At 33.6% G+C, this 13,596-nt stretch overlaps 1 protein-coding gene across 9 annotated transcripts in view; it reads right to left on the bottom strand.

The window, feature by feature from the left end:
* Positions 1-13,596, bottom strand: part of ADGB (androglobin) — a 79,614-nt gene that overhangs the window by 42,138 nt on the left and 23,880 nt on the right. For all 9 annotated transcript variants that reach the window (XM_039346858.1, XM_039346860.1, XM_039346859.1 and 6 more), the window contains 4 exons: positions 12,007-12,052; positions 6,811-6,979; positions 6,232-6,295; positions 2,784-2,886 (listed from right to left, as the gene is read on the bottom strand). In XM_039346858.1, the coding sequence (XP_039202792.1) occupies positions 2,784-2,886; positions 6,232-6,295; positions 6,811-6,979; positions 12,007-12,052 (382 nt within the window). The remainder of the gene's footprint in view (positions 1-2,783; positions 2,887-6,231; positions 6,296-6,810; positions 6,980-12,006; positions 12,053-13,596) is intronic.

Raw genomic sequence — 13,596 nt, 5'->3', positions numbered from 1 at the left:
TTCTTCCCTAGAGCAAAGTTGGCTAATATGAAGAATCCAATTTTTCAGACAGAAAAGTTTGCAGATGAAGCCTTGAAGAATATGATAACAGCTTCCCATTGCCAAGATGACAGCTCCTTTTTATTCACAGAAAGTGATATTTTAGGGAAGAGGTGGATATTGCACCAAAGAAAAGAAAAATGATGTGATACATTTCTACTATGATGAATAGGTATTTTCTTGCAGCAAGAACTAAATGAATTAATCATTTCACTTTCTGAAGTGCTCATAGACTGCATGGTAATTTGCCTGCCTGGTGCACTTGCTGCTTATATTCATACACTACTTAGATAGTCTGCATACTGATACATATTTAATGATTATTCTGCATATTGTGACACAGGAGAATTTAGTCATGAATTCTTGTGTGCCAACTTTTAATTTCTCCAAAGGAAACTGAAAGCCAGTGTGGCTTTCTTTGAAATGCTTTCTGTTTCACCTAGAGGGCCAAGTAAACAGTAAAACCAATGGCTTTCAATATATGTCTGGGATTCTGGAATAGACAAAACTGTTTGGTACTGCCAAAACATTTTATAAACATTCATGCCTGCATAAGAACAATGGGCTCTTCTTGAATCAGAACAGAACCTCGACATCAAAAAGGGATTCTTATACATGGCTATGAATAAAAATAAACAGGAATCAAGAAAAACTAGTTTGGATTGAATGCAGAGGGACAATACATGCAGATGGTTATGGTAACACTAGATTCCTCTGAGCTGGGATAGAAAATCTGGAAACTCTGGTTTTAAGGCTAAAGAAGACAAAAGACATAACTAAAAACTGTTGGAATTTATTTTTCTTGCTTTGCAGGTGTAAAAGAAACTTAACGTACTCATTTAGATGAAGGAACTTTAAGAAGGTAATAGGAAAGTATTTCCGTGTTGCTGTATGGGCATGGCTGAAATGTTTAGAAAAGTTTGGCTATCAAATAATGAGTCTTCTAGGTGGAAGGCATTCGGATATTGGGGACAAGTCTCAAGGTTTCACAAGTAAATTTAGATGTGATGGTATCAGATCAAACTTAAAATCTGATCAGTAAAGCCAGAACTTTTCTTTTTATAATGGACAAGCAGTTAGAAAAAAAGGCATGGAAAATTATTCCAATATATGATCACAGCAGCAACATTACTGTATGCACAGAGATGGAAAGATTCAATACCACCCACTATGGGGCTATGGTTGATAAAGATTTTGCTGAAATGGATAATTTCTTTGATTAGAGGAAAGACATTATCTATATTTATTGCTGACTGGAAGTCTCTTATGGATGTTTTGCATAAAATGAAAAAAAAGAGCTTGAGACTAATGGCTTTGAAAGATAGATATAAAGAAGAGCATTATTATGTAACAATAGAGAGTGGGGTTAAAATATATTTGTACTTATAAACTGCTGTGAAGAATATCAGAAGCTGCTCTTTTATGGTTTTCTCTTTTTTTTCTTTTTCTAAACTTTTTTTCTTATAGTTTTTGTTTTTTTTCTTGATTTTTCTTTTCCCCTGCTTACTGTCTATTGATTTGTCTTAGTTTTTATCTACTTGTTTAAAAGTTGAAATATACATTATTAAAAAAAATAAAAGAAATCTGATCACTGATGGAGTCACTGTTGAAGGAGTAACTTGCTTTAATGTTTTAATAATTTAGAAATATCTATAATATTAAATATTAAGATAAAGGTAATTTCAATCATTTTGCTTAATAAATGAGCAGAAGGCAAATAAGTGAGGGTAATTAATAGTCTTGTTTGCTCAATAAAGGATAAAGTAGGACATGCATTGCAGAAATAAAAAGATTAATGTTAGGGTGAAAGAGAACGATATATTTAGATAAAAAGATGAGGGGTAATGATATTTTTATGATAACAAAGGTGCAGGATTTTTTTCTATTAGTAATATAAGAATTTGGTGTAGTGGTTAAAGCATCAGGCTAAAAACTGAGTGACTGTGAGTTCTAATTCTGCCTTAGGCACAAAGCCAGCTGGCTGGCCTTGGGCCAGTCACTATCTCTTAGCCCTTGTAAGGAGGCAATGACAAATATTTCTAAAAAAAATCTTGCCAAAAACCGCAGGGTCTTCTCCAGGCAGCCTGCAAAAAATCAAACAAGGTTTAACAGAAGAAGAAAAAATAAGGACATGGAAGAAAAATAAACACCTTCCAATTAATCTAGACAGTTACTAAAAGTACCAGAGACTAAAAATAATGGATTGTCTTCTGTCAGCATCTAGGTGCAATTCCCTTCATGGATTAATATAATTTGAGGATCTTTGGAACTCTTAATGTGAAATGTCCTTCTTCGCAAAGTGTATTGAATGGCAGTTGTACAGATATATATGAGTCTGAATAAGTCACTATTAATAGGCCTCTTTCATTGGGCATTTCTGAAAAATTACAAGCAAGTCATAGTACAGTAGTAGGGATTATTATTGTACCTCTTTTCTTGGCCTTATTGATTTTACTGGTATTTTATTGTTGGTAGTTTTATGTTATTAACCATTCTTCATTTGTATAATGAGCATGCTACAATAATAAAAATAGACTTTACAGTAGAAACGTGTGTATTTCAATTAAATATTCTTGACCTAAAACTATTTACATGGTAATTTTCATAGAATGCTAAATATGAGGAAAATGGATACAGAGTGAATATTATTGATTTAGCTGGTTTACTTCTATTTCTCAATATCTCTTAGAAAAAATCCAAGAGAACAATATTAATCTTACTCTTATGCTTTTTATTAATCTTACCTCCAGTTTCTCCCCAATGTACTAAAGCAGAAAAGCTAACTAGAATATCAGTGGGCTTCAAGCTGTCCACGCACATATAATACAAGACTCGATCATCTACCATCTGCAAGGAGAAAAGATCATTCAGTTTAAATTCCATTATCTAATGTTGTAGCAACTAACACTTGATAGCATTTCTGTTATATTTCAATGTATGTTATTGGATACAGAACCAAAAGTGTCAACTCGTTTTATCAGAGTCATGAATGTTGTTTTCCCATAACTATTGGTGCTGTTTTAACCAACTGACAAAAAGTCTACACTCTTTTGAATGAAGGGTTTTATATATAACTTCCTAAAGTATTATTTAATTGGGTATTAAGAAAGAATGACATCAGGAAGATTGGTTCAAAGAATAATGTTCTATATTTATAAATTTGGAAGTTAATTATAGTGTTTAAAATGCACTGAAAATTTTCAAAGTGAAAAAAGGCAATAGCATAATTATGATGACTTTTGGTAAATTCATTTCGATGGATATAGCTGCAAGTTAAAATGAGACTACGGAGTCTAATTTCTAATTGAAGAAGTGAAGAAATAGTATTTGTAAAATTACTTATCTCTAGATTATATTCTATCAATCTAAAACTCTATATGTTTACAATAAAGAAGCAAGACTATATAATAGAATTCTAATTAATGGAAATTATAAGTAGGTACTGGTGCTATTATATGGGCTGAAAGTAATGATATACTTACCATTACCCCAATGAATCAACTATTTGCAATCATATGGAACACATAGATATAACAAGTGCCTTTGACTAGATCCATTATATGAAATGTATACTTGCGACGTCTACATATCTTTATTTTTTTACATATATAATATCTTTATGTTATATTCTATTCCCACTCTTGATCCTTCTATTGTTTCTGAATATTTTTTCTTCTGTTCAATTGTGTCTGATTCTTGGAGACTACCTGGATAAGTCCTTGCAGTTTTCTTGGGAAAGTTTTTCACAAGTAATTTACCATTGCTTCCTTCCTTGAGCTAAGAGAAAGTGAATGCCCAAGAACACCCAGTTATCTTTGTGTCCAAGGCAGGACTGACAATCACGGTCTCCCAGTTTCCAGCTTAATGCCTTAACCACTACACCAAACTAGAATAGATGCTGTAACTTATAAAAGATGGAAGCATGGTATCAGAAAAGCTGAGGTTCTCCCAGAAAGAATTCCTTGGAAACTCTCAACTGTTTTTCATCCACTCGGCCAGTGGAAATGAAGGGTATCTGTCTTTCTTTCCACTTGTCTTCCTTTTTGCTAAGTAGAAAGGCTTCTATTTGCATTTAAATGGGTGTATCTGGGTACATGCAGAATATATGCCAGCTTGATAGTTAGTAAGCAATCAATCAATCAATCAATCATGTTGTTGGCTTGTTTGGTGGGACTTCTGCTATCTTTGCTTAGACACTTCATAAAAATTCCCTAAAAGTTTTGCAGTGCCTAATTAACAGAACTTGCTAGTAATTTAGTCTCAGGGATTTCACAGAGATGGGTTATAAAATGACTAAATCTAATCTATAATTTTGATTAGGTTTTTTAATACAATAATGGCTTTAGAATAATTAAATAGTAATCTATTTTATGTAAAGAAAGCTGCAGTATTCAAAAATGCTATAAAATGTAGCATGAATATACAGCTAATAAAGAGAAAAATAAATCCATCAAAAACTAGTTTCATCAAGGCAATACTATGAGAGAGAGGGTAAGAGGGATGAACATGCAAAATCGGGGAGGGAGAAGTAGTTCTTTTCCCCAATGCAATTTCTACTTCTTTTCTTTGCTTCTTCCTTCCTCCCTCCCTCCCCTGAATTCAATGGGAAACTAAATAGTTACTTCAGTTTCAGGGCTGAGGAAATTTCTTTTCTTTTTTAAAAAATTATATTTGGGGAATGGTGGGACTTAAGATCCAGTAAGTTCAAAATCTATCTCAGATCTTTATACAGTATATAGGTGTGTGAACAACTGACGATAGCAGAATGGTTAAATCAGTGGTTCTCAACCTTTCTAATGCCGTGACCCCATAATACAGTTCCCCATGTTGTGGTGACCCCCAACCATTTATACATCACCGGGTGCCAGGGGCGTGGCCAAAGAAAAGGGGAAAAAATGGTGGACTGCGTTGTTTGGCGACCCCCATGAAATGGTCGTTCGACCCCAAATGGGGTCCCGACCCACAGGTTGAGAACCACTGGGTTAAATAGTAGTGTAAAAGCAAGTTCATTCGTACAGTAATTGGTTCTGCCATTAAATGGTAAAAATATATGTCTTACAATAATCAACTCTATGTAACCACCAATTTGTCATGATATCCTGTGGATTGATATTTCTTTCTCTCTTGCTTGTAAACCTATTTGCAGCTTGAATACTACTGAATCACAAAGTGCTCTAACAGTCCTAACATAGGACTGAAATATTAAGCAAAAATAACATCAAAACAGAATCACCAAAAGAATATGTTATTGCACAGAGGAAGCTAACTCAGTATACTTCCCACCAACTACCACGAGAGTAATTTATTTCACCCTACCTCAAAGAATATAAAAGAGCCAGGTTTTTATAGCTTTATGAAAGCCCAACTGAGTTGGGGCCATACAGTTCTTAGCAGGTATGGTGTTCAACAAAACAGGGATATCTTCTACGTCCCATAAAATTGAAGAGCTTTATATCAAGGATCTAGACCATACCAATTCATTTAGATCTTACTGGTCAAGCAGAATAATGGAAGAAATACAGTCCCATAGGTAATCAGGTACTGAGTCAGAAAGACCTTTACAGATGATAACCAACACTTTGAATTACATCTGGAAGCTCACCAATAACAGCAGCAGCTGATGGAGTGGTAGTGTTACATGGCTGAAGATGGAAGCATGTTAACTACTTGCACAGTGGCTTTGTGGACCATCTGTGGCTTCCAAGCAGTCTCCACTCTCCACATTATAGATATGCATTGTCATAGTGGAAAGTGACTGGGACACCAATGACTGTGAAAAGAGTCTCCTGATCAAATGCAATTGGCGCACAACTTGGAATTATGCAAAGGGTCTTCTGGCCATGGTTCCATCTGTGAATTGAGCAGGAGTTCAGAGTCTGAGGATCCTTAAATTACCAGTTCTACCTGGCCAGTGCTACTCAAGAATTAAAGATGGTAAATCACTGTACCACCAGGTCGTTGAAACTAAAATTACTCAATCTTGCTAGATCTTACGTCTAAGATCTGCAATTACTAACTGTTTTCTTATTTTAGATAATTATTTTGTAATTGTTTTTTTAAAAAAGTCTCAACCCATGACATGAACTTGAAATATTCTATTCTGTATAATAAAGTTTATTTGATAAATATGTTTCATCAATACAAACTGAAACCTACTGAGATATAAATAAATCATATTATCAATAAACTTACCCTAAAATCTGACTTCTGATAGTTATAAGCATAGGTATTTGGTTTGTGGAAAACATATAAATTCCTAAGAAAAATGAATGTGATTATTTTAGCATAGGTTATATAAAAAATCTCTCATGCGATGTCACACTTTACTGAATTAAAAATATTCTTAACTTTTCAATATTAAAAGAAGACAGAATAATAGTAATAATAGAAATTCATTCCCAGTATTTTGTAGAGCCCAAACTGAAAAATATTATTGACAGAAATTATTTACAGTCTTTATATGTAAGACTGTACATATAGTCTTATGCAACAGTGAATTCTGTAGTTCTGGTTCTCAATTAAAATCAATTGGTCAAATTCTGGAGAATAGAGAATCATAGAAATGAGGAGCCTTGACACAAAAAATAATTTCTGTATAGTTATCATGATGTCCCTTTCAAAAAAGACTCCAATGATTGTGCAGGTAACCCTGGCAACTGCTTGCCTTCTTGTTTGGAGTATAAAAGCAACTTATTTGTTATATTCAAGACAATGTTTTCAATATAAAACATTATGTTTTCAGAAACTAAAAAAAACCTGACTGCTTCTTACTGAAAGCAAATACAGAAATCTTCATAGTCCATCCATATTTCCTTGGAAATCATGTTCTTTTCAAGTTCAATTTCTTCAAGAGATTTATTTATTAATTGGTTGTTGAAAGCAGCGTCTGCTGATTCTGGTATCTGAACTACTTCACTACTTACTTTTTCTGTAGATTCACCTATATGAATAAGAAAGAAATATAGAAATTTTTCCTCAGATTAAGCCTGTGTTTCTGAAAAGGAAAAGATGATGGTTTGCTGATGAACTAGAAAATACAAATAGGGCAACTCTTGATGCTTCTAATATCTTAATAAAGTAAAATAATATAAATGAACTTTCAGTATATCTGTTGAGTTGAGCTATATATAATCAAATTCAGAGTACAAATTCAAAACTCAAGTGGTACAAGCTGATTAAAAAATGTTCATCTGAAAATATGAACAGCCTAATATGAGACAGGTGTTATTTCTATCTTTTGACAGAATAAAATTACATTTTCAAGAATGCTAGAGTTTCAAGCAGGAACAAAATATGCCAAATTCCATAGCAGTTAGTGCAATTTTTTAAGCTATGCTTCTTTAACATTTGATTTATACAAACGTTTTTTCTAAAAAAAAAAAAAGTGCCGGAACTCACACACGTCATTCAACCCGCCTTGCCTACCCTACAAGGTTCCATCCCAAAAAGGCCGGAACTCCATTCTGGGCGTTCTATGAGAAAAAAAAGCCCTGGATTTATATGTCTATTATGTTGTTGTTTTAATACAGAATGTGGTGGAATTTTAAAAAACACTAAGCTTCTATGTTATCCATATTAATTATCCATATTAAAGTGATTTTTGTGTAAAATATAACGAACAAATATTTGTACACTACTACTTGAATGAGATGAAACTCATTGTGATTGTTGTGATTGATGTATATGGACTGACTTTATTAATCTTTTCGCTATAATCAGTCAATCAGGAATTCTAGTTATTGCAGTTCACTAAAAACTATCTTGCTTAAAAGAAAGAAATGCTTAAAAGAAAGAAATGAGTTACAGTTAGCTCAAACCATGTCATGGAACAAATGTTAAAATATCTCTACCTTCATGATTTCTCCAAATTATACAGGGATTGGGCCAAGTAATTGTGATTAAATCTCAAGTGACTTAAGTGCAGATCTGTCAATCACTGAATCCAATATTTATTTTTCCTATCATTACATATTATGTAAATAATAAAGCTACCACCTCTCCTATTTCCAGAGTATCAAAGTTCTAGATAAGCAGAACTGGAGTCTAAATGAGGCTGAAAATTAAAAAAAAAAAACAGAGAAGATGTAGGTACACTTGCTTCACCCCAGAGAAACAAAAATCTGTTTTAAATTACAGTATTCTGTCTTTTCCTTGGCATCCCCCAGGTCCATACCTTACCTAACTTTCTTGTTCTGTGACTCAAGCCTAGCCATATTGTGACTGGACCACTTTCACTGGCACCCTCACTATACCTTCATATGTAGGCTCTCAAAGTTCCAAATGGGACAGAAATGAAAATATTTGTGCTCCTCCTTCTCCTCTATTCTTTTGAGAATCTTCCCTTATATAGTTGGAGGATTGTGGGGAGTGTGTCACTCAACTTGCTTCAAGCATCATGGATAAACCCATGCAAGCTTATCCCAATCTAATGGCCCAAGAAATAGGAGAGCATAGATAGATAAATGAGGCAATCCTACACACTCCAATGTCACCTAGTATACAGACAGATACATATGACAGCAAGCAACTTCCAAACAGTTCAGATGAAAAAAAGAATGAGAAGCAGACCTTGGAGAAGGACAATCAAAAATACCTACTAAGGTTGGTGAAGCTAGTAAGCTATGTGAGTTCCCAACCCTTGCACTTCTAAACAGTTCAAACACCCAACCCTCAAAACCAGAAGCAGGAGCAGTTCAGCTGCATTCAAGGAATCAAGTTCAGAGCCAACATCAGAGGGCTGAGCTGTAAAGAGGTCAGCAGTAGAGGAAGCTAGTGAATCACCTCTAGCATAGCAGATGGGCTATAACAAATCTGTATTAGAGATGGCCATCCTTCTACCTTGCAACCCCCCCACTTTGCCCCCCCAAGTAATCCATCAACTATGGGAGGGTTGGGTAGAGAGAAGTGAAGGCAGAAAAAGGCTGAAGGAGAAACAGATCCTAGACGATTGGGAAACAAGGTTAATGTAGAATACCTAGTAAGAAAAAAGAATAGAATATATACTACAGAATTATATATATATATGAATGCAAATTAAGATGTGAAAATATAGGAGAAAAGCAGCAGGAAAGTAAAATTGCTTATATTATAAAGAAAGCTTTGCCCTACTGATAGCCACCATCCTCTAAACTGTGCCTATGACATGCTCCTAAGTTAAAAAGTGTGACCGACGGATTCAAATATCAAGTTTTAAAGTATCAGCATCCAGATTGTAGTACTTCTTAAACACCCTTTAGATTTGCTAAGAGATATACCTTCTTCTGGCTTCTGATTCATTTTTCCATCCTTAGAAACTTTTAATCTTAGGATGGTCTCTTCCGTTATTTGACAAATGCCAAGACCAAGTGACATTGAATATAACAAAAATCAAACCAGATAACACTTTTTTTTAGTATTCCCTGATCAGAACTAAGAAAGGATACAATAGGCTGATTCTGCTATGTGGCTCATATCACATATAAACACTAGTTAGAGGTAACAGGCTGGTCTTCCATAACTTTAATGACAGTGAGTTTATGATTGTTGTATCCTTTATTAAAAATGCTGTTTTATTTTCGTTTCCATTTCCAGGCCTGCTACTACTATTATCATAGCACCTTTTCTATTATTAATCTTGACTTACAACAGTTCATTTAGTGACCATTCAAAATTACAACGGCACTGAAAAAAAGTGACTTATGACCATTTTTCACACTTACGACTTTTGCAGCATCTCCATAATCATAGGATCAAAATTCAGATGCTTGGCCACTGGTTCATACTTATGACCGTTGCTGTGTCAAGTCATGTGATCACCTTTTGCAACCTTGTGACAAGCAAAATCAATAGGGAAGCCAGATTGATTCAACAACCGTTTTACTAATTTATCAACTGCAGTGACTCACTTAACAACTATGGCAAGAAAGGTTGTAAAAAGGGGCCAGAATTCACTTAACAAATGTCTCACTTAACAATAGAAATTTTGGGTTCAGTTGTGGTCATAAGTCGAGGACTACCTAAAATGGAGATTTTAAACTCAAACAATTTATTTAATTGAATAAAACCTTTATTCTACAACGAATATCTTGATATATACTCTTCCTTCATTTTTTTTCATTAATATCCAACACTGTAAATAATATTGATAGAATGTTCACTTTTTTCTTGTCTATATTCAATAAAAATTTCCTAAACTTTTTTCCTTCATTAAAGTCTTTTTTTTTTTACTTTTTTTTTTTTTACCAGAAAGTCTGTATTTAAATATCCCCGTTGTGACTGGATAATGGACTTTACTCAATTTTGGGTAGAATACTCAGGACAGTACTCCTCTAAGATATCTAAATAACAGTATAGTAAGAAACTATTATATAAAAATCATTGTATTGAAATTATATTTGAAATTTAGTAGTTCGTATAGTTGTGTCTAACTTATCCTTTCTGTCATATAATATGGTATTTTTTCATTGCAATTTTTATGTAGCATAGAACTCTAGAGATCAAGTGAAATGGTTTGGTACTTATGGAATTTCTGCTTTCACATACTTATTTTTTTTTGTTTCTGAATTCCACTTCACTTTATTTGGCTATTACTCCAATCTGAACACCTATGCAAGCAAGATTAAAACAATCAAAACTGAAACAACATCCATTCCATGTACAAGGAAACAATAGAACAGAACGGAACGGAACAAAACAGAACAATGGAGTTGGAAGGGACCTTGGAGGTCTTCCAACTCAGGCAGGAAACCCTATACCAGGGGTGTCAAATTGCTGACCCGCGGCCAGACATGTCACAAGGAAACTGCGCCCACTTCATTGCCAGCAATGGGGGAAAAGCTCCGATACGTGCGCAACGTCACATGACATTGCGAGTTTGTCATGTCTGCCCTGTACCATTTCAGACAAATGGTTGTTCAATCTCTTGTTATATACTCTTGTAGGAGGGGACAAAACCCCACCATATTCACCCCAAGGTCTAGCTAAATTTTAATGGTTGTTATTAATAATTAATGTTTAATATACCCAAGCTGTTAAAGTATGCCTTGCATTTTTTTTAAATATTGTATAGGAAATAGAAGAAAAAAGCAGAAAGGAATGCCTAAGTATTGAGTTAATTTCAAAAGCACCAAACAATGGTTTATAGATATACTAATCCGGTGGTTCGTAAATAGCCTTGAAGATGCCAAAGGGACAATAGGTGCATTGTGACATTATGATGCTAGTCCTATCTTTTGGACTTAGGTTGTGACATTGCACACAAGTACCTAAGGGAGGAGTCTGGGCAGCAATGTGAACCATTTGTTCTTCTTGCTCTCCTTCTGTAGACTCCTTTGTTCAAAGGCTGCTTATGAATTTTGTTTTTAATAATAATAATACTAGTAATAATCATTATTAATGATTACTAACATCTAAATAGCGGTCAAAAACTTCACAAGTGTGATCTAATTGCATATCAGCCCTATGGCAGACTGAAACTGAGACGGGTTTGCTTAACGTCACCTTGTGAGCTCACTGCAATTGGGAATGGGGAATTTGTTGATGGTTACATTGTGACACTTAAGAAAAACTTTATACAATAGCAGGAAACTGCAATTCTCTCCTCAAATATGTTCTTGGAACCTTTTGGAAGTCTGTCCTGTTCTTTTATGCTTTTAATATCAGCAGCTGACACCTAACATTCTGCTACACAACTTCCAATCATACATTAGAGCATATTTTACAATCTTCTCTTCCCTTCTCATGCTTAAATTTGTTCCAAAGATGCCAGTTTACTAATAAATGGATAAAAATGAGTTTCATCAAATGGATTCTTTTTCATCAGTGGCATTTAATCTATTTTTATACTGTTTTTCTGTGCAACTGTTGCAATAAATATGATTTTTCCCATTTTAATTATTTAGATGAGACTAAGGTAAATAAAATGGATGTAAATTATATTTTTTTTCATTTTTAAACCAAGAGACTATATTACAACACAGTGATGCTTACCTTTAGTGGATCCTTCAACAATGTGTTGTGGAACTACACCGGATTCCTATAGAGTAGAAACTCATATTTACTTTATTATAGCAATACAAATAACCATGTGACATTATTTAAGAAGTTACAAGATGTAATCTTGTGCACTACACATATTTACTTGTGAGTATCTCCAATGCAAATATGTTTCACTTCTCATCCAAGAAGCTTCTTCAGTTCTGATTGAAACTTATTGGATGAGAAGCAAAATGTTTTCAAGGAAAAAAACAAAAAGAAAGTCCAGTTGTCTTTTGAAAAGACACCTTTGGATGGTTGAGAATCTCCACAGGCATGTTCCAATTATTTCTGGTCCTCCCTTTTGTTAATGCCAGAACTCTCTAACATTCAAGAAACATTTATTTACGATTTTGCTGAATAAGATTTATTAAGAAAAGGGTTAAGTGGGTCACACAAAAATTCCAGTGAGCTATTCTTAATATTGTTTACAGAACTCCTAGCCTCATTATCAGTGTGAGAATCAACTCATTAATTAGAGAAGATTCTCATAATGATGAAGCATTCTAAATACTCTTTTTATTATATGTATGAAAAGTTGAATCATATAACTTGATCAATTTAATACAGTCTAGTAAAAGCAACTTCATACGGATTTGCAAAGAAAACCAGAGCACTATCAAATCTCGATAGATTTTTGTATATGATTATTGGTATGCTGTGCTTGTCAAGTCAAAAGATGAATAGACTTCCCTTAGCATGTTTATATTATACCATTATCTGTAATCTGAAATTTCCAATTGGCAATATTTTGAAAACTGAATATACAGGAAATAAGAAATGATGATCCCTCACAAACTTCTTTATACAATACACAATTGGTTTCATCTTGTCATCCACAGTTTTCTCTATATTTGTGATACTATTAAATGAGAGCACAAGGACTTTGGGCTACATTGACATTCTTCCTTGACTACCATCAGAAAGCTTAGTCACTTAATTTGATACCAACAACTAGTAATGATTCTGTCCTCAAATTCCATCTCAGTACTGATTTTGAACTGTACACTTATATATAGTCTAATTTGGGGATTTTCTTAATCCTTTGTTATTGTTTCGATTGAGACAACTTTCATAAGAAAAAGTTCTAATGAACTAGAAAACGTTAATAAATTAAAATAATTCTTTTGTATTTTGTACTGGTCTTATCATAAACCACTTTGATTTTTTTATAATAGTTTTATTAGAGATTACAGTTAAAAGATAAAGCACTAATACAAATTAAAAACACGAGTAAAAAAATTAGAAAATGCAGAAAAAGAAATACAAGAGAATAGAAATAGAAAAGAAAAAAGGAAATATGTAAAGACATAACTTCCTCTTCATTACAACAAGCATAAACAATTTTAGTAACTTATCACCTTCTTTTAAAATACAACAAATGCTCTTATCTCCTGATATCTCATCTCTTAACTATAAAAAAATCTTACAAACTCATCATTCATTCCTGGTCAATAAAAGTCCATGAAAGTTTATCAGAGATGACTACTTATTTATTTTAACCTTGATCAAATAAACCAAATTTATATTCCTGCCCTGTACTTT

Source organism: Crotalus tigris, unplaced genomic scaffold (assembly GCF_016545835.1).
Source record: "Crotalus tigris isolate CLP2741 ecotype Arizona unplaced genomic scaffold, ASM1654583v1 scf7180000018030.5226217, whole genome shotgun sequence".
Classification (NCBI taxonomy): Eukaryota; Metazoa; Chordata; class Lepidosauria; order Squamata; family Viperidae; genus Crotalus; species Crotalus tigris.
Note: the sequence above shows the minus strand (reverse complement) of the source record. Positions and strands in the feature narration are given on the sequence as shown.